General features: G+C 45.5%; 1 protein-coding gene across 1 annotated transcript in view; it reads left to right on the top strand.

The window, feature by feature from the left end:
* Positions 1-24,345, top strand: part of COL4A6 (collagen type IV alpha 6 chain) — a 116,014-nt gene that overhangs the window by 53,797 nt on the left and 37,872 nt on the right. The window contains 5 exon segments of the mRNA XM_021079861.1: positions 185-298; positions 15,868-15,976; positions 21,578-21,682; positions 22,051-22,120; positions 23,140-23,247. Of these exon segments, the coding sequence (XP_020935520.1) occupies positions 185-298; positions 15,868-15,976; positions 21,578-21,682; positions 22,051-22,120; positions 23,140-23,247 (506 nt within the window).

Here is a 24,345-nt window from a genome sequence, read left to right as displayed (position 1 = left end):
TTTTAGAGCAAAGTACATGCTTGGGCTATTTGACATTTTTCCTCATTAGATGATATTGTGGAAAGGCAGTACTGGGAAGGCTTCCATGGGATCATGGAAGCACTGACAGTGACCCAAGAGGCATGGCAAGCTTGGGCTCTACCAGTGGCCCTTACCTAACCAGTGGTGATTTTGCAACCCCCAGGGGACATTTGACAGTTATTATCAACATTTTTGGTCATCACGACTGGGGTTTGCTACTGGCACTGGACAGCCCCCAGCACATCATCAAGAAGTCGTCTGTCCCAAAGTATCAACAGTGAGAAATAATTGAGAAATCCCACCCTACACTGACATGGTTTTCCCCTCTCCCCCCACCCATCACATCATAACCCTTGGTTCTGGGATTGATAAGGCATTTATTGGATCTTGGTGTCATCACCTTTATTTTATCCCATTCATCCAGATAGGGCTCAAATATTTGGCTCTGAAAGATCTCCACTAGAGACCATGTCCTTGCAAGGCCACTTTTATGAGTGGCTGGAAAGAGAAAAATAACACGTTTCAAGCCCATTCTCAAACTCATCTGAAATAGTCTAAGCTCATAAGGGTACTGTTGTGATACACTTAGCTAGACATCAACACTATCTCTTAGATTCTGCAGCTACATGAGGTAATTGGCATTTTATTGGAAGAGCAGCACTGCTGCCTTCCTGACCCAGTTGTGAGCATGAGTATATGCGTGAGAAGGTAAGACAAAGTAAAAGCCCAGGTTGGCATCAAGGACCTTAACAACTAAGGACCAAACCAATATGCAGCGGGTAGTGGGGGAGAAAGATGTTACCGACAGAGTATGAGCTGTTTGAGTCACAAAGGCCCCCATGGCAACAGGAGAGGAGAAAAATCACATCTGTGTTGTGACAGTGGAAATCCAGGAAAGTAAGGAATCACTTCCCCCAAGAGGGAGAAAAGAAATCTTGAGATAACAAACAGCCTCTGACAGCATAAGGACCAGGGTAAAACCTAATCCTGTCCCTAAACCTACCTTTCAGCCTAAGTTGGAACTTGGGTGTGTCTTTTACTAAGCTGAACCTTATTAACCCTGCTGAATTGTGAATGGATTTGAGGGTTCTTTGAGGAAAGTACTGCCTACAAGAATAAGGGGAAATAGGAAATGTTAGGAAAGAAATGGGTTTGTGCTTCTAGAACCACATTGTGCTTTTATTTTTATCATTAGTAGTAGTAGTAGTAGTATTGGTCTTTTGGGCTTTTAGAGCTACACCTGCCGCATATGGAGGTTCCCAGGCTAGGAGTCCAATCGGAGCTGTAGCCACAGCAACGAGGGATCTGAGCCACTTCTGTGACCTACATCACAGCTCACAGCAACGCTGGATCCTTACTTATCCCACTGAGTAAGGCCTCGTCTTCATGGATCCCAGTCGGGTTCGCTAACTGCTGAGCTACAATGGGAACTCCACATTGTACTTTTATTATACCTATGGACCTTGAACCCATGGAATCCATCATTCAATCAACACCTCGGTCCCCAAAGCTTAGCCCTACCCCCAGTACTAATCCCCATTTCCCCTTAGGTATAGGGACATTGATTTTCCCCAGAAGGATAACATCTACCAGATATTAGCTGGCATCTGCCACTGAGACATTAAAAAGTCAGATTGATGAGACAGGTTGGGTGTACTGTGAACTGTTTTCCATGTTAACACTGAGACACACCAACCCCTTAGACAGGTGTTGAAGCTGAAGTTGTAGGGTAGAAACACAGGATGGAGATGATTTTGTAGCTATTTCTTAGACCAGGTCTCTGTGAACTGGCCCACATGACCCTTGTCCTGTGGCTTGTTTTGACATTTTTTGAAGATTATGAAGAAAACGGAAGACTATGGGGCAGAGCCCAGATATGGCCCATAAAGCCTATATTATTTACTCTCTGGCTCTTTACAGAAAAAGTCCACTAACCTCTGTCCTAGACAAGGTCCCTCTCAGGGACTTACAGCTGTGAGCTATGGAGCAGGTGAGCTATAGGCTTATAAATGACCTGTGTGTTATATGTGGATGTTCAGATCAGTACTCGAAAGAGATTCAAGGTCTCCTACCTTCTAATCCCTTTACAGACTTTTGACTTGGGCATTGGGGAAGCAGGCAAACAGCTTTGAGACACAGCACCTGTTCAGGGGATGTGCAGTGTCCCCTTGGTACAGCCAGTTCTGCCATAGAAAAAGCCATGTGGTTTCAGGCTTTTGCTGCTTCATCCTCTCTGATCAGATCATACTGTTAACAAACCTCCGTGTGTGTGTGTGTGTGTGTGTGTGTGTGTGTGTGTGTGTGTGTGTGCGTGCGCACGCACATGCACGCACGCACGCACATGCACGCATTTCTTCACAAGTTTTTCTTATTTTATTCAGGGGCTTCCTGGTCAGAAAGGCTCGAAAGGTGAACCTGTCTTTGCCCAAGGTAGTTTCAAAGGAATGAAGGTAAGAGCCACTAAGGCAGATAGCTGAGTAGGCTATAAACTAAGTTCCCCTGGATTGAGTTCCACATCCAATGAAAAACAGTTCCAGAACTAGCATCTGCGTCTCTATTTAAGGAGCAAACCAAGCTGGATTTAAAAGGATCTGGAGCTTTTTGTGGTGGAAACACTGACAGAATTGTTTGCAACCGTACTGTCAAAGAGATTTGCTTTGTAGGATCTAGACCAAAAAATAGGAGACAGATCAGCAAACAAACAATTTGCATGGGTATCATTTTCCTTGACAAGCCGAAACATTTCCTGGAGGCAGATACTTTTTGTCTACTCCAGAATCCTTGATGTCTGCATACTTTGGTTTGAAGCCAGGTACATCTCTGCCCATCTTAGCATGGCCACCAGCCCAGGATCCTGGCTCCACCCTTTTCTATACCTGCACACCAGCCCATCACCCTAACTGGGCCCCTGGCTGTCTGCAAAAATTGCCCATCAACTTTGCAGCTGGCTGGAAACTTTCATCTCTTCCTAGAATCCACAAGAACCTTTTGTATTCTTGGGGCTGTACCCTTGGCATATGCTGCCTGGTATCCTGTGGGCCCTCAGTAAATTCTAGTGTCAAATGATTGACCCTAATCCCTTGCAGACTGGGAAGGGATCCCATCATTTCCCTGGGAGCAGATGGGAATCTATGTGTCCACCATGTGAGGGGAAGATGTGCCCAAGCTCACTCCTCAGAGGGTGGTACCCTGCTTCCATCCTCGCACAGAGCCAGAAACACTGGGAGGGCAGTGATGGATGTGGGTGGCTGAGAACTGACGAAGGTACAGGGTTTGGGTTCTTGGCTATGGAAGCCATAGCAGAAGATGGAATGGTAGACTTGGGAAGGACCTCATGATTGTCGGCTTCATGTTGCTCATTTTACAGATGGAAAAACTGAGGTCGACAGACTGAGGCTATATGACTGGCTCAGAGGCACAAGCCAGCTTACTGAAGCGCTAAAACCCCAGGCAGTGCTCTTCCCCCGTTGCAGAGAACTGATTTTTGACTCTAAGCCAAGTGGAGTAAGACTAGCAGGTGTCAAAATGTGGCCATTGTTGGAGCAAACATTAATTAAATGGTTTTGCCAAAAATCAAGAGACCCGGGACCCGGCAGAACACAGCAATTTCCACAAGATGGTTATATTACAGATTCATACAGTGACTCAAGATGCTGCAAAGTAATTAAAACGTAATCAGAGACTACATGCTCTGTTGATTCTCCCTTGAAATGTCTGATTTGCATTGTATACATATGGGCACAGATCCTCCGGGGATGAAAGCACATGGGAAGGTAGCTTTGCTTTCCTCCAAAAAGAGCAGGGAAATCACCAGCCTGCAGAAGCAGTTTCTAATTGATAAGTTCCTAGCAAAGGTGAAAATTAATTAATCCAAATAAAATATGAAATCCTGTTCAGCCAAGGCTATAATATTTGTCTTCTAGAGTCTAGATTTTTTTCTTAGGAGAGAAAAAAAAGTAAATGATTGAATATGTCCAATTCACACGTTATGTAAAACCCAAGACCTTGACAGAGGAGGCACGAGCTTCAGCGATGTGTTTTTAGGCCCGTGAACCTGGGGTTAGTTATCTATGAAATACCATAAGCCTAATTTATTCATCTCTTCCGTGTCCTGCCTCTGTCTATTTTTCAGGGGGCTCCTGGGCTGCCCGGACTGGATGGAATCAGTGTAAGTTGTTCCCTGGATGTTGATCTCTGTGTTTGTTTAATCCACAGTTACCAATGGTCCCTGTTCATTCTTCTCTCCAGTGTTTGAAGGTCTTCATAGACCTTCTGGAGGACAATCCAGAGAGTTGAGGTAGAACAGGTCACTCTGTTGACATTATTCCAAACAAGAAAGTACCAAGAGGGTGGGCTCTCCACCTCCAGTTGTACGGCTGGCAGGCTTTCCAGACCTCTCAGCCAGGCACCTTCATTCTCCCTGGGATCTCTTAGGAAAGAATGTTGCCTTTCATTCAGCAAGCATTTACTAATTGTTTTCTGTGTGTTCAGATACTGCGGGTAAAACGAAAGAAGCAAAACACTCTTCTTTAAAAGGTATTCCATCTAGCAATTCCTTTTAGGGACTCAATAAAACAGTGAGTCCATGAAAGGCCACCAGTTGTTTTATTACGAGCTCTCTTTTTCCTTGAGTTTCTCCATGGTCATCACTGTTGAAGTGGCTCAAGGGAAGTCCCTTCTCTCCCTCTGCTCTGATATTAGGGTTCCTTCCTTTCTTCTTTCATTCCAACACAGATATTGAGCTCCTACCATTGGCAAAATGCTGCTAGTGATCCCAGAGACGAGGCAGACATGCTCTCTGCACACATTCACACAGCCACCCCACCCTAGGGCATGAAAAAACAGGAGTTCCCGTCGTGGCGCAGTGGTTAACGAATCCGACTAGGAACCACGAGGTTGCGGGTTCGGTCCCTGCCCTTGCTCAGTGGGTTAACGATCCAGCGTTGCCGTGAGCTGTGGTGTAGGTTGCAGACGCGGCTCGGATCCCGCGTTGCTGTGGCTCTGGCATAGGCCGGTGGCTACAGTTCCGATTCAACCCCTAGCCTGGGAACCTCCATATGCCGCGGGAGCGGCCCAAGAAATAGCAACAACAACAACAACAACAGACAAAAAGAAAAAAAAAGAAAAAAAAAACAGTCAGAATGTGGCATGAGAATTTCACAAGAGCTTTGAGAAAGAGATGCTGTCCACCTAAGGCTACATCATGAGAGACTTTCTAAGATAGAGAAGGTAGCCTCCATCTGAGATAAGGTAACGTTTAAGCTCGATGGCAATGGGGGAAAACTTTCTAAACAGAGAATAGTGTGAGAAAAGGTGGGAAATAAACAAGATGTGTGCAAGCACACATGTAAACAGAGATGAGCGAGGACCAAGGGCATACAGGTCTCCTAGAGAGAAACAGCATCGTGTGTGTTAACTAAATTCGTAGAATCACATCCAGCGTATTTGCTGCATAGCTTCTCTTGAAGATTCATTTTCCTGCCCACAAAGGTACAGTATTTGTCTACATATACAGGAATGATAAATAAACTGCTTAGGTTTGGAGAGGGAGGGTTCATAGCTGGATAAGAGATCTGTGATCAGTAAGGAGACCACAGGTGATTAGTTATTGTCCGAGCAATGATCTACTCTCATATATTCCTGGGGGACCTTTGAACCCCCACTTTCTCTTCCTCCTGTTTAAGCCTCAACTTCACTTAGCCTCTCAATCCTTTTCCTAAGTACATAGCACCTTGCTACTGTTCCCCAGTTTTAATTGGGCCATGTATTTCTCCACACCATCTGTCTCTCCAGATTTTGTTGTCTTGCTCTTAATATTGTCATCATTCAGTTAAAAATATTTTCTAGCTTCCCTTCTGATTTTTTTCGACCCATGGAGATTTGTGGTGTTTGATTTCCAAATATTTGGCAACTTTCTAGATATCCTTATGTTGCGGATTTCTGGCTTGATGTTATGGCACTTCACTTGCACACTCTGGATGATTTCGAAGCTTTTAAATTTGTTGAGGTTTGTCATATGGCCCAACATATGGAACTATCTTGGTGAATGTTCCACATGTACTTGAAGAGAATGTCTGTTGAGCTGGTTTGAGGTATAGTGATCTAAAAAATATCCATTAGGTCAAGGTAGTTGATAATGTGGTTTGGATCCTCTTTGTTTGTTTAGTTGTTTTAATAATTACTGAGAGAGAGAGAGATGTTAAAATCTCCATCTAGAATTGTGAATTTATCTACTTCCCCGTATGGCTCCATCGGTCATGTATTTTGAAGCTCTGCTATTAGGTGCATACACATCTAAGATTTGTTATGTCTTCTTGATGAATTGACCTATTTTATCACTACAAAATACTCCCGCTTTATCGCTAGTAATATTCTTTGCCTTGAAGTCTACTTTATCTGATATTAATATAACCATTTTTTCTTTTTTAAGTTTTTGGGTTTTACATTATTTTAATATGAAAATTTTCAAATAGAGAGCAAAGTTGAAGGAGTTTTTCAGTGAACACCTCTACCATTAATATTTTACTCTATCACATTTCCATCCACCTATCCATCTCTATCCATCCACCAATCTTCTTTGTGAGCGTTCCCTTCATGGCTCAGCAGAAACGAATCTGACTAGGAACCATGAGGTTGCAGGTTTGATCCCTGGCCTCACTCAGTGGGTTAAGGATACGGCATTGCCGTGAGCTGTGGTGTAGGTCACAGACACGGCTCAGATCTAGTGTTGTGGCTGTGGTGTAGGCCAGCAACTGTAGCTCTGATTTAACCCCTAGCCTGGGAACCTCCGTATGCCACAGGTGCGGTCCTAAAAAGCAACAACAACAAGAAAAATTCTTCTTTATGATGCATTTCAGTTAATTGCAGACAGTAGTACTCCTGCCCCTAAATATTACAACATGCCTATCTATCATTTAGCTCAACTTCAAATTTTATTTTTATTTCTATAAGATTTTCTTTTAGTGTAAAGTTTACATCTAATGAAACACACAAATCTTAAATGTGCATTTGTTGAGTTTTGTCAGCTGCACACTTCTGTGTAACTCAAATCTTTCTTAAAGTATAGAACCTTCCCGTCACCTCAGAAAATTCCCTCTTGCCCCTTCCCAGATAATCCTCGCCTACACCCCACCTCAAAGGCAATCATTGTTCTGATTTTTTTCTCTCATAGATAAGTTTTCCTATCCTAGAACTTCATGTAAATGGAATAATACAATCTGTAGCCTTTGGGGTCTGGCTTCTTTTACTTAGAACAGTGCTTTTGAGATGCACCTTCATGTATCAATAGCTTGTTACATTTACTGTCAAATATTTGTCCCAGTCTATGGATATATCACAGTTTTCTTTCCTTGTATCATTGGACACTTGGGACATCTACAGTTTTTCACTGCTATGAATAAAGTTGCTCTGAACATCCTTGTGCAATTCTTGTGGCTATATTTTTCCTGAGAAACTGTCTTGCTTTTTTGACCTTGATAAAAACTCACCTCTTTAGGGCCCACGAGGAGCACCCGGATCTCCAGGAGCTGTAGGACCCATAGGACCACCAGGATTACAAGTAAGACCTGTTGAAATCTACCACATGATCACAGCATCCACATTGATTTGTTTGTTTGTTTTGTCTTTTTAGGGCTGCACCTGTGACATATGGAGGTTCCCAGGCTACGGGTCCAATTGGAGCTATAGCTGCCAGCCTACCCCGCAGCCACAGCAATACAGGATGCGAGCCGCATCTGCGACCTACACCACAGCTCATGGCAACGCCGGATCCTTAACCCACTGAGTGAGACCAGGGATCGAACCCAAGTCTTCACGGATACTAGTCAGGTTTGTTAACCACTGAGCCACGTTGGGAACTCCAGCATTCACACTGAATGCTTTTGCCACCAGGCCATGGATTAAATGTAAACCTATGAAAATATAGGCCCTTCTAGTGGAGAGAGGCACCTTCGATTCTTGGAGGTTAAAATGAAGCATGCTCTCGTAAGGCGCTATTTGTTGTCTTTATCAGAGTCTCTCTGACCATCCACTCTGTGCCACCAAAGCCGCCTAGTATAGCTCAACCTAAAGTGTAGCCCCGTGATGACTAATCCCCGGCACATCTGTTGTGACCTTCCATGCCCTTCATCCATGACAGACATTACTAATCACACCACCACCACCTCCACCCACCCTGAGCACAGAAGCAGCTTCAAAGTCCTCAACACTTCACCTTGGAGGACTCTCCCTACCTACCTGTCTTTTGATACCAAACCTATTTGCCAGAGTTCCCATCGTGGCTCAGTGGTAATGAACCCATCTAGTATCCATGAGGATGCAGGTTCAATCCCTGGCCTCGCTCAGTGGGTTAAGGATCTGGCATTGCCGTGAGCTGTGGGGTAGGTCACACATGCGGCTCAGATCCCACATTGCTGTGGCTGTGGTGTAGGCCATCAGCTGTAAGTCCAATTGGACCCCTATCCTGGAAACCTCCATATGCCATGGGTGTGGCCCTAAAAAGACAAAAAAAAAAAAAAAAAAAAAAAAAAACACCTATTTGCCATCACTCATCTCTGAAGAACATGGCCAGTCACCTGTGTGCTTCTGGGACAGTCCTGTCACCAGATAGTTCTCTCTCCAGTGTGTGAAATTCCACCACTGATTGCTTTGGTTTCGTTTCACCAAAAGTCATCATTTAAAGTTCTGGCCTGTTGGGAAGAATGACATGTGAAGTCTTCATTACCTCAGCATGAATGTGATTATCAAGTCAATTTGGGAGATTTCAAAGGAGATAAAAATGAACCCTGGGAGAAGGACCTAGAATCTGCTACACCAAAGCCAGGTCACACCAAGGGGGTGAGAGTCTTATCCCCAGTGACTCTCAACATGCTTAGGTTCTTTGGGGCTGAAACTAACAAGTGCTGCCTCTTTCATTTTTAATCTAGGGTCCTCCAGGCCCGCCCGGTTTCCCTGGTCCTGATGTAAGTATACTAATACTCTAGTTTCCCTGGAGATCTTCTGATTTGATTAAAAATACTTTCTAGTTTAAAAAAAAAAAAAGACTGCATTCCAATTCAAGTTCCTGGAGCTTGTTTAGTAATTGATTTTATTTTTCCTTCCTGCACCCCTGTGCCCCCAGGGGAATATGGGGTTAGGTTTCCAAGGAGAGAAAGGAGCCAAGGTAAATAGATTTTGGATTCCATATGCTCCAAGAAATGTCTCTAGCTGCCCACATGTGCCTGCTTGCAGATGGGGCTCTGGATCTTTGCTTTGGGAAATGCTACATGTAGGGTATTACAGTCTTCTTCCTTCCAAATACTGTAATCTTCATGCTTCCTGCCTGTGAAGTGTGCATGTCTTACAAACATACTCTCTTAAAGTAGATTTTCTTTCCCTTCTATCTGGGTATTTCCCTGGTAATTTGTATTATATTGTGTCACCTTCTCTTTCCCTTCTCTGCTCCTCTGCTCTCCATCCTTCCTCCTCTGCCTCCCTCTAGCTCTCTTCCTTAAATTAACCCTCCCTCACTATTCCCTTTTGTTTTCTTTCCCTGCTTCTCCCGTTTCCCTCTGCACAAACTCTCTAGTGATCTGAGAGCCTCAAGGGAGACCAGGCTTGCCTTCCCCATCCTTCATGGCTGCCTCTTGTAGATTGCACTGCCTTCACGGAATAAATCCAGTCACCAGTGTTCCAACCTGGACTCCACTGCCTTTGCTTGTGCTCTTGGCGAAGACTTGACCAATTAGAGTCTGACCGCTGCTGCCAAGAGGTAGCCATTCACCATGCTCAAACCCTGTTTTTTCCTCTCTTCTAAACACCCTTTCATGCATGACCATGGCAACCGTGAACCTGCCGTTTCCTTTCATCCATCTTGCTTCTTTCCTCTGTGATGCTGGTACAGAATGCATTTGGTCAGGCTTATAATTCTTTTCACCCCTTGGGACTGATGGTTTTGTTTCCTCATTGACACAAGGGTGAGGGTGAAGAGGCTGAAGTCATGGGCAGTTTATTCGTGAATTACATCCAGAGGACAAACCTACCCTCTGGAGAAATGGTCTGTGTGGTATCTGCTTTTCTTAATGTTTCGTTTGATCTTACAGGGGGATGTTGGCCTGCCTGGCCCTGCAGGACCCCCACCATCTACTGGAGAACTGGAATTTATGGGATTTCCTAAAGGGAAGAAAGGATCCAAGGTATTGAACCTTTAAGAACAAGAAGTTAATAAAGCTTTTTCCTATTAATACCAGAGTTCAACTCTAAAAACCAGACTATACTGGTGGATAAAGGGTTCTGGGTCATTGATTTTTGTTTGGAAATGAGGATAAAGCCTTCTTTGTTTTGCCCCTTATGAAAAGTTTTATAAAAAGTCTGTCTTTTGGTATATGGCCGTAAGTGTACCTGGGTTTCTGAATATTTGTTTAAAGTGCTATTTACTGTGTTTCAGTTTTGTAGATTTAGTTATGAAGAAGCTGAATGACTTAAACATTAAACAGCTGGTTTTTTTCCTCCTAACTACCAACCCTCTCAATATTCATGTTGTCCCCAAAGCACTATGACAGAACAATAGGGTATAAATGGTTGCTTTTGAGTTACCTTTTAAAGAAGTTACTTGCCCTCAAAACTTGACCCTGCAAATAGGGTACACTGTCACCAAGTGGCAGTAGATGCCCTAATTCACCTATCTGAGCTACCAAGGTGGAAACTGTAGAGCTGTTTAACCGGGATACTTTATACTCTGTACTTTCATGTAAGTGAGTGTACACATGGTTGTATTCAAATGGTGGTATGCTGTTGAGGTGTGCAGATATCTTTCAGTAACCTCAATTCCCTTCCTTCCTGGGGTTCCCTTAAATTTTGTGATCCTATACATGACTCAGACGAGGGAAGGTATTTAGTCCCATTTCTTTAATTTTGTCTTTGTGGAAGCAACACCTCAGGCCCTCTCCAGGTTTACAGGAAGTAATCATTGACTTGGGAACCTATGAAAGATTGCCCGCATCTCTAATCATTCCCAAACCTTAGGGAGCATTTTCATGGCACATTTAGGTCAATTAGCATAGCAAAGAAAGACCGTTAGAGTATTATGTGGCTCCATCCAACAGGTAATTGTTATTCTTTTCCCAACACCATTGATGAGTTTGCAGCCAGTAGTTTGCTAGAGGAAATCTCACTGAACAGCTTCTTCCATTAGGAAGAAAACAGATGATCATCTTTTCTGTTTCCCATTTGGCCTAGGCAATTGGGATTATTTTTTGGATAGTTTTCTTTCCCTGCCATGGACTTTCACCCTGCAAAGGGCTCCCTAAACTAAAACACCCTGTGTGGTTCTCCACTGCCCAGCCCACGTAACTCAGAGGAGCCATATCTTCTATGTTCACTGCTGCCTGCTGCTACTCATCAAGCTTTGGTTGATTTTCCAGGGTGAACCAGGGCCTCAGGGTTTCCCAGGAATAAGTGGTCCTCCAGGACTCCCGGTAAGTCCCTGTTTGGTCAACATGTTTCCAAGGATCTGATTGGATGAAAGGTAAACCAATAGAAAGCTAACAGGAAGACCTCCTTGTATGGTTATTGTAGTGAATTTCTCCATCATCATTATTAGAAGGCATTCAAGGAAATGTTCTTGTTTTTCAACCCTATAGGGACAGTAGGTTCTTTATGAGACTGTATATCTTAGAGGTTATTGTCTTAAGCTCTACAGTTAGAAGCGACCTAGACTTGCCTTCTGAGTTCACCAGTTTCTAGCTATGTGACCTTCTTAACTTTTCTAAGCCTCAGTTTCCTAACCTACCAAAAAAGGGGTAATAATGAGGTATTTAGGAGGATTTAATGAGATAATATGCATGAAAAGATTTAGTAAATGCCTGGCACTTATCAATCGTTCAGTAAATGGTAGGTAACCTCAGTGAGCCTATCTTCACTTTCCTAGATACCCTTGTATCTTAGATTCTTTCATGCAACAAATTCCATTTGAGAGCCCCTATGAGCCAGGCCTTCTGCTGGCCTCTGAGACTGCAACAGTAAATAACAGTCAGATAAGTAAAATTCCCTGTCCTTGAGAAGAGTACATTCCAATGGGGGAGTGAGGGAGGGGCGAATCAACAAACAAACAAATGAATCAAGTGCAAGTTCACATAGTGGCAAGTGATGCATAGAAGATAAAAAAGGGTAAAAGTGATGGAATGTGGATGGAGAATAGGATGGGCTAGTTTGGACAGAGTGGTCAAGAAGGGCCTCTCGGAGGAAGTGCTCATTATGAGGGAGCAAATCGTGAAGATCAGGAAGAGTGTCTGAGGTTGGAACAAGCTCAGTATTTTAGGCGGAAACAGCAAGAAGGTGAGTGGGTAGAGAAGAGTAAGCAAGGCCAAGAACCAGGCAGAAAGGCAGGAGCCACATCAGGGAGACCTTTCTAGGTCAAATGTGCCTTTTATGTTAAATGTAACAGGAAGCCATTGGAAAGCTCTGGCTTGTATCTTTAAGACAATCATTCTGGGAGGTGGGGGTAGTGGGAGATAGGGGGAGGGGGAAGGAACAAACATACGCTACTGCAATAGTCCAGGTGAGAAATGGTGGTGGCTTAGAGTGAGGTCATAGTAATGGAAATGGAGAGAAATACATGGATTCAAAATGTAAAAAGTTTTAACTTTTTTTTTTTTGGTCTTTTTTTGCCTTTTCTAGGGCCACTCCCGTGGCATATGGAGGTTCCCAGGCTGGGGATCGAATTGGAGCTGTAGCCACCGGCCTACGCCACAGCCACAGCAACACTAGATCCGAGCCATGTCTGTGACCTACACCACAGCTCACGGCAATACTGGATCCTTAACCCACTGAGCAAGGCCAGGGATCGAACCCGCAACCTCATGGTTCCTAGTCGGATTCGTTAACCACTGAGCCACGACAGGAACTCCTAAACTTTATATTATGGAACATTGCAAACATAAAGTGGAGAGAATAGCATAATGATCCCCGGTGTACCCATCACCTAGGTTCAATAATTGGCAACTCATGACCAGTCTGAAGCCAATAATGGACGTAGCATTTCATTATATAAATACCTAAGTACTTCTAAAAGATAAGGACTTTTAGAAAAATAGTGCTGATTTTATCATCAATAATTATCACCAATGACTTCATCAGTTAAAAAGTCATAATTCAGATTTGTGACTGCCACACAAATATATTTTTTTTTAATAATTGTCTTGTTTTGAATCAGAATCCAAATGAGGCCCACACATTACATTTGTTTGATATGATGTGTTTTGAAGGAGCTGATGAGATTTCCATGGATTGGGTGTAGGGATCAGGAGGGAAATGGATGAATCAAAGATGACTAAGCCTGACCCAAATTGCTGGCAAAGTGAGGATTGATGATTCCTTTGGGTCCCTGCAGTTCTTTGAAATACTTTGGGTCTTTCCAGGTAGCCAAAAAACATAGACAGTAGAGCCAGTGGCCCAGGTAGCTTATATGATGAGCCCTACTACTCCATAGAAATATGGGGGCACGGAGAACCATCTGCCCAATGGCCTTGCTTTAATCAGCTCGGTTTCTAATGAACCAGAAAGGATAAGAATCCTGATGTTGGAGACAGGACACCTGGACTTTAAAGCAGCCTCAGCTCTGGGACTCCTTCAAGTCTCTGAATCTATTTGTCACGTGGCAATGGTCCTATCTACTGTTTTTTAAGGCCCAACTGACAATGACCAAGTTTCTTTACAAAGTATAAAGCTGTGCTGTCCAATATGATAACTACTAGCCACATAGGACTACTAATCCCTTGAAATGTGGTTAGTCTGAAATGAGCTGTGCTGTAAGTGTAAAATACACACTGGATTTCAAAACCTAGGTGTGAGAAAAATAATTTCAAATAGCCAACAATTTTTACTTCAATGTTGAGGCAATAGGTATGATAGATTCAGTTAAATAAAACCTTGTTAAATTAATCTCACCTGTTTTACTTTTTTTTTTTTTTTTTTTGTCTTTTGTCTTTTTAGGGCTGCACCCGTGGCATAAGGAGGTTCCCAGGCTAGGGGTCTAATCAGAGCTATAGCTGCCGGCTTATGCCAGAACCATAGCAATGGCAGATCAGAGGCACGTCTGTGACCTACACCACAGCTCACAGCAACGCTGGATCCTTAACCCACTGAGCAAGGCCAGGGATCGAACCCACAACCTCATGGTTCCTAGTCGGATTCGTTTCCACTGTGCCACAATGGGAACTCCCTATTTTACTTTTTAATGAAGCTGCTAAAAAATGTAAAATCACCTAGTAGCTCATGTTAGCTTTCTATCGGACAGCACAGATATAAAGTGTTTTGCAAGTGGGTTGGGGAATAAGGTCTGTACTTTTCTTTGTGAGCATTTCACATAGATTCTAAGTCACCTCACGTCATCCCTGTGACGTAAGCAAGGCGGACTGGGCTGAGATCCCGTACTGATGAGGAAACCATGTCCTAAATGGGTAAAGAGGCTTGTCCGGAGTCACAGAGCCAGTTATTAGCAAAGCTGAGACTGAAGTTCCATTTTCTTGAGTACTAGCCAGTTCCAGTCTTTTTCCTCATACCATACTGCCCCCTACAGTTCAGGTTGTTCTTGTCATGGCCTTGGTGGATTGTGTGAGCTCCTCTTCTGGTGCTTTGCGGTTCAGTGGCTCCCTCCCTCCCATTCCCTTCCTTGTCCTACCTCAGAGGACTCTCCCCTTCTGCCATTTCACTCTATTCCCTTTTGCCCTGTCAAAGACAGACAGAGCGACTGACAGCAATGCACAGGGATAAATTCCACAACCATTTCAAGCTCAGCGTTTCACAGCGTGCACTGTAAAGACATCCAAGCTGGAAAATACCTTCCTTTATATAGTACAGCATATTTTCAGAGTGGGAATCAAGAGACCAGAGTTCTCAGCCCACTCTGGCATGGATTCCACGTGCATCCTTGGCCAGATCCTATTGGCTCATTCACTCCTAATATCTCTGTCTGCTTAATGGATACATTCATTGGTGCCTTCTGCCAGAGCAGTTGTAAGAAGGATGGTGGTAACGTGTTTGAGATACTCTGGGCTTTGCAGAGGAAACACACTTCTCAAATCCAAAGCCCCCACATCAGCTTTCAATTATCCACACTCACAGAGAAACAAGGCAGCCTTATGGGTGGAAATCTCTAGGGAATCCAAAGTGTTCTTGTCAGCCATTTGTGTTCTTTTCCATCCTAGCCCAGATCCTTGGAGGAGCCACTGACATGTGGCCAGCCTGCCTGAATTAGGGCCTCACCTTCATTCCCTTGCCACCTCTGTGGTGACCAAGCATCCCTGATTTTCCGGCCCAGCCCCAGTTTCACACATTTCACCACATTGTCTCAGCAGCACACTCACAAATAGGCCACAGGGACTCCCATGGAGATTGTCACAGAGAGTCATATACCTTGGTGCCCTCCAGAAGGCACCAGGCAACGCAGGGCAAGGCAACATGGCAGGTGAGGGAAGAAAGAAGTGGTGAATCCTGAGGTACCTTCTTGAGTGGATCTGAGGCAACTGCTGGGCAGGGAGTTCTCCTTTAACTGAGTACTTGGCTTTCCAGGCACTTTAGGTAGGTCCTGCAGAGCAGGGAGCCCCATCTTGACAGACTTAAGCCAGGCCCCCCACGCCCTGGCACCCTGAGGGGCGGTGGCAGCAGTGCGACAGGGCCAGAGTTTAGAAGGGGACTGACTTCCCTGACTTCTCAAGTCACCCCCTCAGTGCCAAGCTGAGCCCATTCCCACAGCTGAGCCTCCAAAATCTGACCCCCCCAAATCTGATCCCTCGCCGCCCCTCCCCCACGACCTCAGTCGCCCCTCTGGGGCTTCAGCCTCCCTCCTGCCTTCCTGCCCTGGTGGTGCAGGTGGGTCTTGCCCCTCTCCGCCGCCCGCACTGGGGAGCCTGCTTTGGGCCCCGGGGAGAAGCTCGAGCAGAGGGTGGCCACGCTGGCAGCCTGCCTCTCAGACCAGCAGGCCTCTGAGGAGCCAGGGCCAAAGCATCTTTCACTCAGCAGTGGGGCCAGATTCCTCCCCACCCCACCGCCCCATTTCCAGCCTAGTGCTTGTAGCTGGCCTTTTGCTCATACCACCCCCCTCAACCTGCCGCTGTGACAACGTCATCCCCCTTTGGCTTCTGCCCCTGTAACTGAAGTTGAGTTTTTGCAGAGCCTCTAATATCCTTGAACCCAAAACAACAAGAGACCAGGGCCCTAGAAAGAAGGCATGTAAACAGCTAAGCTAGTACTCTAATGAGGTGTTCCTGGCCATGGGTGAGAGAAGGTGTGGGAACAGTGGGGGCAGGTCCGCTGCTCATGACAAGGACCAACTGTGACAGGGCCAGGGGCCCAGGACATCTTGCTAAAACAGCTTGTTCAGCAGGGGCCTCCCTATGCTGGGAGATAAGCTGAGCCCAGCCCAATATCTTGCCAAGTCATTTATGTTTTATCAGCTTTAACCCCCCAACACAAATTACTTTAATTTTTTTTTTCCTTTTTAAACTTTTCATGTAGGTATTTTTGTTCACATTGTAGCTCAAGCTCTCAAACCCTCTCTCTGAGAAAGCAAGAGTTCCAAGGTTCTCTCTGTTTTCTGCAGCAGGAAGACAAGGCCTCCTTGTCTTTATAACTGTGGACAAGATGGTTCCCGAACATTCTTTTTTTTTTTTTTTTGCTTTTTAGAGCCACACCCCAGGGCATATGGAAGTTCCCAGGCTAGGGGTTGCACTGGAGCTGTAGCTACTGACCTATACCACAGCCACACCCAATCCAAGCCACATCTGCTCACGGCAATCCAGATCCTTAACCCACTGAGCGAGGCCAGGGATCGAACCTGCATCCTCATGGATACTGGTTGGATTCATTACTGCTGAGCCACAACAGACACTTCCCCGGACATTCTTTCCTTCACCCTTCACAACGCTTTTGCTTCCTGGGTTGCTATTCCATTTAATTTAACCAGTATGTGTTGGCCTGTTGGACCACCCTGTATGTGTTCAGCCTGCAGTAAGTATATGCCTTGGAGGAGACAGAAGTGGTTGTGATATAGACCTTCTGCTCACAGACTTTCATCCATAACCATCTCAGTGCTTGAAGACATTGGGGGAGTGTGGGTAGTTGCATGCACAGGCCAGGGAAGGCTGCATGAAGTATTTGACTTCCGATGCCAATAGGCACACGCCACCAGGGGGCAGCACGCCTTGGTTTCCAATTTGAGCTGCAGAACTTAACATTTCCAATACATCAGTTTGCATTCAGTTTGACTCCTACTTTTCAAATAGAAATCCCGTTCAGCATGAGGTCTGAGCTATTTGACTCCTGACTGTAGATGTAGAAGAGAAAAGGCAAGTAGGAACCAAAGCCTGCTTTGAATTGGACCCTTCACAGACAGACACTACCCACGCCCCCGGAACAACAATCCACATTGAGAAACAAAGCAAAACAAGAAAACCTTGGGCCTCGAAAGCTAAGGGCTATTCAGCCGGCTTTCAGTACCCATGGGAATGCTCTGAGTATGTTAGAGGAAGAAAAAACTACAAATGGGATCAGAGCAGAGCTTTCACAACCAGCGAAGCCAGGTCACATCAAGAGGACCACAGGAGATGAGTCACAACATTTAGTGTCTTTCTCAAGCTTACATTTGCAAAAACTTCACTGCATCCTTCACTCTCCCAATAGGCTGAAGTGCTATTTGCCAACATCTCTGCTCCAGAATGTTCAATTTTAAACAATAACAGCAAAGCGACCTTGATTTCGGTTTGCCGTCAAAAGACTTTTTATCCACTTTGGTAATGAACCCTTCTGTGTCTCGGGAGGCTCAGAACATGCTTGCCCTGGACCCAGGGCTGAGGGAAAGTTTTCTCATTCACTCTGCTTTCTGGATTTCTGCTTGTCCCTCGAGAATCCCCAAGCCATGTCCAAGGCTGCAAGCCCTTACCTTGCCCTGTGAGCAGGGCAAGAGGGGTTGGCAACCATCTTGCAGTCCCTTTTGGAATGTTCCCAGGGCCTGCAGACTTCTAGACCACACTTAGATAAAAATACTGCTTCCCACTGGAGAGGATGTTGCAGACATCATAGCTCCAAAGGGCAAAAGTTCTTCTCTCTACTGTCAACCCCCAAGGATTCACACAGTTCTCCATTTGTGAGTCAAAGAACCAAGCTCCTAGATGGTAGGAGGGAGCCCGGTCTCATGGAAAGGACCCTGGGATGCAAGTCAGAAGCCCTGACTGTCTCATTGACTCTATAACCCATACAAGATGCTTGACCCTTCTGAGTGTTAGTCTCTCCATCTGTAAAATCAATGAGGTTAGATCTGTCAACATTTCTAGGCCACGAGTTCATGTTTCTATGAATACTTGTAATAGTGTTTGGGGAAGACAATATTACTTCTAGAACCAAAAAGGAGGCATGGATGGATGGTTCAAATTATATCCAAGCCCTGTATGCTCCTGAGACGGTGACAAGACACTCAGCATGGTGAGCCTCCCCAGTGGGACAGTGGAGCTGGTAGGCAAAGTACCACCTTGCTTTGGATGGAGCCAGGAGACCTATGAGGAGATGAATGTTATAACTTATGGGTTTTTTTTTTTCCTTTAGGGATTTGGACTTGCTGGAGAAAAAGGAGAAAAGGGAATCCCTGGTCTGCCGGGACCTAGGGTATGGAACTGGAATGTTGCTTGCTTGGGTCTGTCAAGTCCATGTTCTTTCCTGTTCGAATATTTATGTAACTTGATGGCCACCTGAGCTTCTCTTGCTTCCCTTTCTCAGCCCTCAGGCAGGTCCCTCAAGACCTCTCCCTGCCCACTTTGCCCTATTCCTTTGACTTAGCAGCTCCCTTGAATAAGGAACGATGTACCCCCTACACCAGGCTACTCAGCCTGTTTCCTCTCCTTGGCCTCAGGTATTATCTTCTGGGCTAAAGAATGACGTGAGTGTTGTCTTTCACTCTATTCTATCCTAAGGGAATGTGAGCGGAGGGGCAGTTTGCAGGAATGGAAGAAAGAAGTCCAAGTGCAATTTTTGTAAGACAGAAACAAGCCCGGAAAGTTCTAGAACATATTGAGTAGTGCTTGGAGTCTGGAGTTTCCAATAATACTTCACTTGAAGTGGAGAAAGAATTGTTAGCCTCTCTGACTCCTAGCTTCAGGCACTTAGGTCTTGGGTTATAAGCAATTGGTTAACCTTAGCCTTAAGCAACATTTGTGTCCTTAGCTTGGCCATGAAGCTTGTTAAAGGGTCTTTTGAGAACTCAGCGATGTTCATCCATTCCCCTGACACTTTTTACTCCACTTTGCTCTACTCCCCTGTCTCTAAAACACAAAGTCACTGACAAAGAAGGCATTCGGGGTGAGAGACAAGAGGCCCTCCCACCATCTATTTAAAAATCTCCTGACTTGGAACTAACGCAGACCAAGTATAATACCAACCAGCCCTTCTACCAAATCCCACCTAGTACTTAAAATGTTTCCATTTATTTAGCGCTTTAAAAATTCCCTGTGTGGCTATTCAGCCCAATGGATTAGCGCTTAGAAAGAAGTCATTAAGCCAAGTCCAGGAACATTCTCTTACCTGATTGTAGGAGCTGCTAAATCCTGAACTCAGTTGGATGGCTTTGTTATGTAAGTCTAGTGGCTTTGTCTAGGGTGGGCTATTAATCTTTCTAAGGTGCCTCTATTCTTTTCACAGGGTCCCATGGGTTTAGAAGGAGTCCAAGGCGCTCCAGGGAGTCAGGTATTTTGGTTAATATCATTAAAGTCTTGGTGTATAAAATCCTTAGGAAAAGGCCCCCTTGCTTTACTTAACCTGACCATCGATCCCAAAGGAAACACTGCTTATCATGCAAACTGTCAGCCTCTCTTTGCTTGATAAAACCTCAGCCACTTGCTTCTTTTGTTTTTCACCAAGATGAGTATCCACTATTAAGTTTGGTGCCATGCCAATGATGCAGTCCTACTTCTTTAACAGGCTATCAGGGTCTAGCAAGACCAGTCTTCTTGTCTTCGTCTCTAGCCTTGTCGCTCTTGTACCTCCTGACATGCACGTTGGCTACCTGGCGCCATATTGCCTTCTGGAACATTTTACAATTTCCTGAGTTGTGCATAATCACACATACCCTGGAATGCCAGCCAAAATCCCGGTGCCATTGGCCCTGGCCTAATTAAAAAACCAGCCTCTCTTCTGCTCTTAGACATTCAATTTAATGGTAATTGTTTCTGTCACAGGGCAGTAAGGGGTCCTCGGGTTCCCCTGGGCTGAATGGATTCCCAGGAATTAAGGTAATGTTGTTGGGAAGTGAGAATCCAGGATTGGGGAGATGGAAGCGTGAAGAATTACTATAAATGCTGTTGGGTCCATTTGGGCTGCTATGACAAAGTACCATAGACTGGGCAGCTTATAAACAATAGAAATTTATTCCTCACAGTTCTGGAGGCTGGACATCTGAGATCAGGGTGCCAGCAGGGCTGGGTTCTGGTACAGATCCTCTTCCAGCTTGCAAACTGCCTATTTTTTTTTTTTTTTTTTTTTTTTTTAGGGCCACACCTGTGGCATATGGAAGTTCCCAGGCTAGCGTCAAATCAGAGCTGCAGTTGCCAGCCTCCGCCACAGCCACAGCAATGCGGGACCCGAGATGCATCTGCGACCTACACCACAGCCCATGGCAACACCAGATCCTTAGCCCACTGAGCAAGGCCAGGGATCGAACCCACATCCTCATGGATACTAGTTGGGTTCGTAACCCACTGCACCACAACCAGAATGCCCACGAACTGCCTACTTATTTCTGTGCCCTTACATGGTAGAAGGGACAAGCTAGCTCTCTTGGCTTCTTTGATAAGGGCCCTGATCCTAATGGTGGGAGCTCTGCCCTCGAGACCTAATCACCTCCCAGAGGCCTCACCTCCTAAAATCTTCGCCTTGGGTGTTAGGTTTACCACATAAATTTTGGGGGGACACAAACATTCAGATCGTAGCAAATGCCCACTTAATGAGACGGAGTCTTTTTTAGTATTTTGACTTTTTATTTATTTATTGCTTTTTAGGGCCATATCTGCAGCACATGGAGGTTCCCAAGCTAGGGCTTGAATTGAAGCTGCAGCTTCTTGGCCTACACCACAGCCACAGCAACACTGGATCCAAGCTGTGTTTTCAACCTACACCACAGCTCATGGCAACGCCAGATCCTTAACCCACTGAGTGAGGTCAGGGATCAAACCCACAACCTCATGGTTCCTAGTCAGATTCGTTTCCACCGCGCCACGACAGGAACTCCATTTTGACATTTTAGTTGTCACCCTTGTCAGACGAAACATGTACAACCTACTTTGAACACACAAAGTTGAGAAGCATCCCTTAGACATGACTTAATCAGTGATAGATTAAGAGGTGGGGCTGGGGGCGGGAGAAAATTCCTCCCTACAAGGAGAAATGTTTTATTACTGACATTGTTTAGAATGGCCAACTTTTTGGTTCTGTTACTGTTTTTAAATTCTCTCAGCCAATGCATTGCCCTTATTGCCCGCATCTGGGGCAGCCAGCGCCTACCTCTCCACCCTGGATGTGTCACTCTCTCTGATCCTAGGACCCGAGTCCCTCTTTTGAGAGCATTAGGACTCCTGACTTCCTCGGCCTGACATCATCCTCTAACAAGGACCGTGACCATAGCAGAGTCCCAAGCCTCCTGAACGTGGGGGGAAAAAAGTTGAAATTCTGCTGCTTCCTGAGCACAACTTGGGTTTCGCCATGTTGTCGGAGCCTGCAGTAGGTTTCCCCAAGCCCAGAAGCAGATTGTCCTAGAATCAGGTTGCAAGATAAAATTGGGTTCCCTTGTCCTTGACAGGTTTGCAATTGAGTGTCCAGCCTCTGGCCTGCCTTGTGTCACCTGCATCTTAAATGTATTGGACTTTGAAATGCACCATGGACTCTTTGGCCCTGGACATCAGGGGTTAAGCAGGAGGAACCTTTCATTGTCTTGACAAATGGTTTTGAGGGAACATAAATCTTAGGTGATAAGGTCACAGATATATTTATATTTCATGTATTTAATCTTTGCAGGGCGAGAAGGGTGGTGTTGGCCCACCAGGCCCCGATGTTTTCATCGATACAGATGGTGCTGTGATCTCAGGTACAACTTTTCCTTGATTTGAGTGGGGAAAAAAAAGACAGGGCATTGAACTCCATATCCCCTGTCATTGTTAAACGGATACTTACCCACCGGATTGCTGCTTAACCCTACACCCATGAGGGCCACTCATGGGTCCTGAACTTGGGGGATGAAGTTAACTCCAATGTCTTGAGCAAAGAAGCCAAGCACACACTCCATGTTTGAATTGGGTCCACCAAGAGCAGGATTTGGGTCAACCGGGGTCCAGATTGGCTAACAGTGGTTCTCCTAGTGATGCTTAGGGAAGGATCATGCCTTCCCAGCTAGGCTAACTTCAGCCTGATACTATGGGACACGGGGCGTCTCATGTATGTGATCCCACACGTGCTTGAGTTTGACAATTTCACAGGAAGTGGAAAAGGATCTTTGGCTAGGGGAGCAAGTGGTTGCCAGCCTTCAACAGTTCGACACTTTGAAAGAGTGTCTTCACCTCTTATTCTAGTTACTGTGTGTACCCAGCTCTTCCCTTTGCCTTCTCCAGAGATCCAGATGCCCAGTGGCTCCAGCTACTTCTCGCTTGACCAAAGGCGTCTACTATGGGCACGTTCCACCTGGGCCTCCTAAAATATCCCTCTCTTCACAAACCCTCACACCCGTGCCCTGTCTGGGAAACTCACTGAAGCTGAGGTCTTCAAGGTTGACAGTGGCTTCCTATGTTCCATGCCCCAGAAACCTGTGCATAACATGAAGCGTAGACCTCAACACCTTCACTCAAATGGTAGACATTGGAGGCACTACAGCAGATTATGAGTAGGAGAAGACCCTTCCTAGTTCTTAGCAGATCTTACCATGGAAGATAAGCCCTGGCCAGGCCAATTCTGAACACTAGGAGAGCCTTAGCTCAAATGGGCCCACTATCGCATGACAGCATGAGCATCTGGGAGACCCGGGAAAGGCAAGAAGGGCTTCTAACCTGAGGACATCTTGCAGCTTTTGTGGACCTCTCATTGGTTTGCTTACTTTCTTCCCCCCAATGTCAGGTTATCCTGGAGACCCCGGTATGCCAGGCCTCCCAGGCCTAAAAGGAGATGAAGGCATCCAGGGCCTGCCTGGCCCTTCCGGTGTCCCTGGATTACCAGCTTTATCAGGTGAAACAAACTAACCCACCATCCTGCACAGATCTGTCCGCTCTGGTGCCCAGCATCCCCCTCTATGGCTCTGCTCTGGGTACATACCGAGCCAAGTCAAAGGAAGGTAGACTAGGGGGTGGGGGAAGGGAGGGTTGGGAGTTTGGGATTAGCGGAGGCAAACGATTATTTATAGGATGGATAAACCACAGGGTCCTACTGTGTAGCACAGGGAACTCTGTTCAATACCCTGTGATAAACCATAATGGAAAAGAATATGAAAAGTGTATATATATATATATATTCATATATTCATATCAGAGTTCCCGTTGTGGCTCAGTGGTAATGAACCTGGTGAGTATCCATGAGGATGCAGGTTTGATTCCTGGCCCTGTTCAGTGGGTTAAGGATCCAGCATTGCCATGAGCTGTGGTGTAGGTCGCAGATGCCACTCAGATCCTGTGTTGCTGTGGCTGTGGTGCAGGCTGGCAGCTGTAGCTCTGATTGGACTCCTAGCCTGGGAACTTCCATATGCTATGGGTGTGGTCCTAAAAAGACCAAAAAAAAAAAAAAAAGAATATATATATCTGAAGCACCTTGCTGTTCAGCAGAAATTAATACAACATTGAAAATCAACTAGACTTCAATAAAATTAAATGGAGTTCCTGTTGTGGCTCAGTGATAATGAACCCGACTAGTATCTATGAGTATGCGGGTTTGATTTCTAGCCCTGCAAGTGGGTTAAGGATCTGGCGTTGCTGTGTCTGTGGTGTATACCGGCAGCTGCAGCTCCAATTCGACCCCAGCCTGGGAACTTCTATATACTGCAGGTGTGGCCCTAAAAAGAAAAAAGAAAAGAAGGCTATGGTCAGTAAGCTCCTGACAGCCCGCCCAAGGCTAGTGTATATGAGGATAGGGCTTGGGTGAGCAGCTTTCTTTTGACCTCAGTAATGCACCATAGACGTTCCCATCGTGGTGCAGTGGAAATGAATCTGACTAGGAACCATGAGGTTGCAGGTTCGATCCCTGCCCTCGCTCAGTGGGTTAAGGATCCGGTGTGGCCATGAGCTGTGGTGTAGGTCACAGACATGGCTCGGATCTGCTGTTGCTATGGCTGTG

Source organism: Sus scrofa, chromosome X (genome assembly GCF_000003025.6).
Source record: "Sus scrofa isolate TJ Tabasco breed Duroc chromosome X, Sscrofa11.1, whole genome shotgun sequence".
Taxonomy (NCBI): domain Eukaryota; kingdom Metazoa; phylum Chordata; class Mammalia; order Artiodactyla; family Suidae; genus Sus; species Sus scrofa.
The sequence above is the reverse complement of the archived record's forward strand: the minus strand, read 5'-3'. Positions and strand labels throughout refer to the sequence as shown.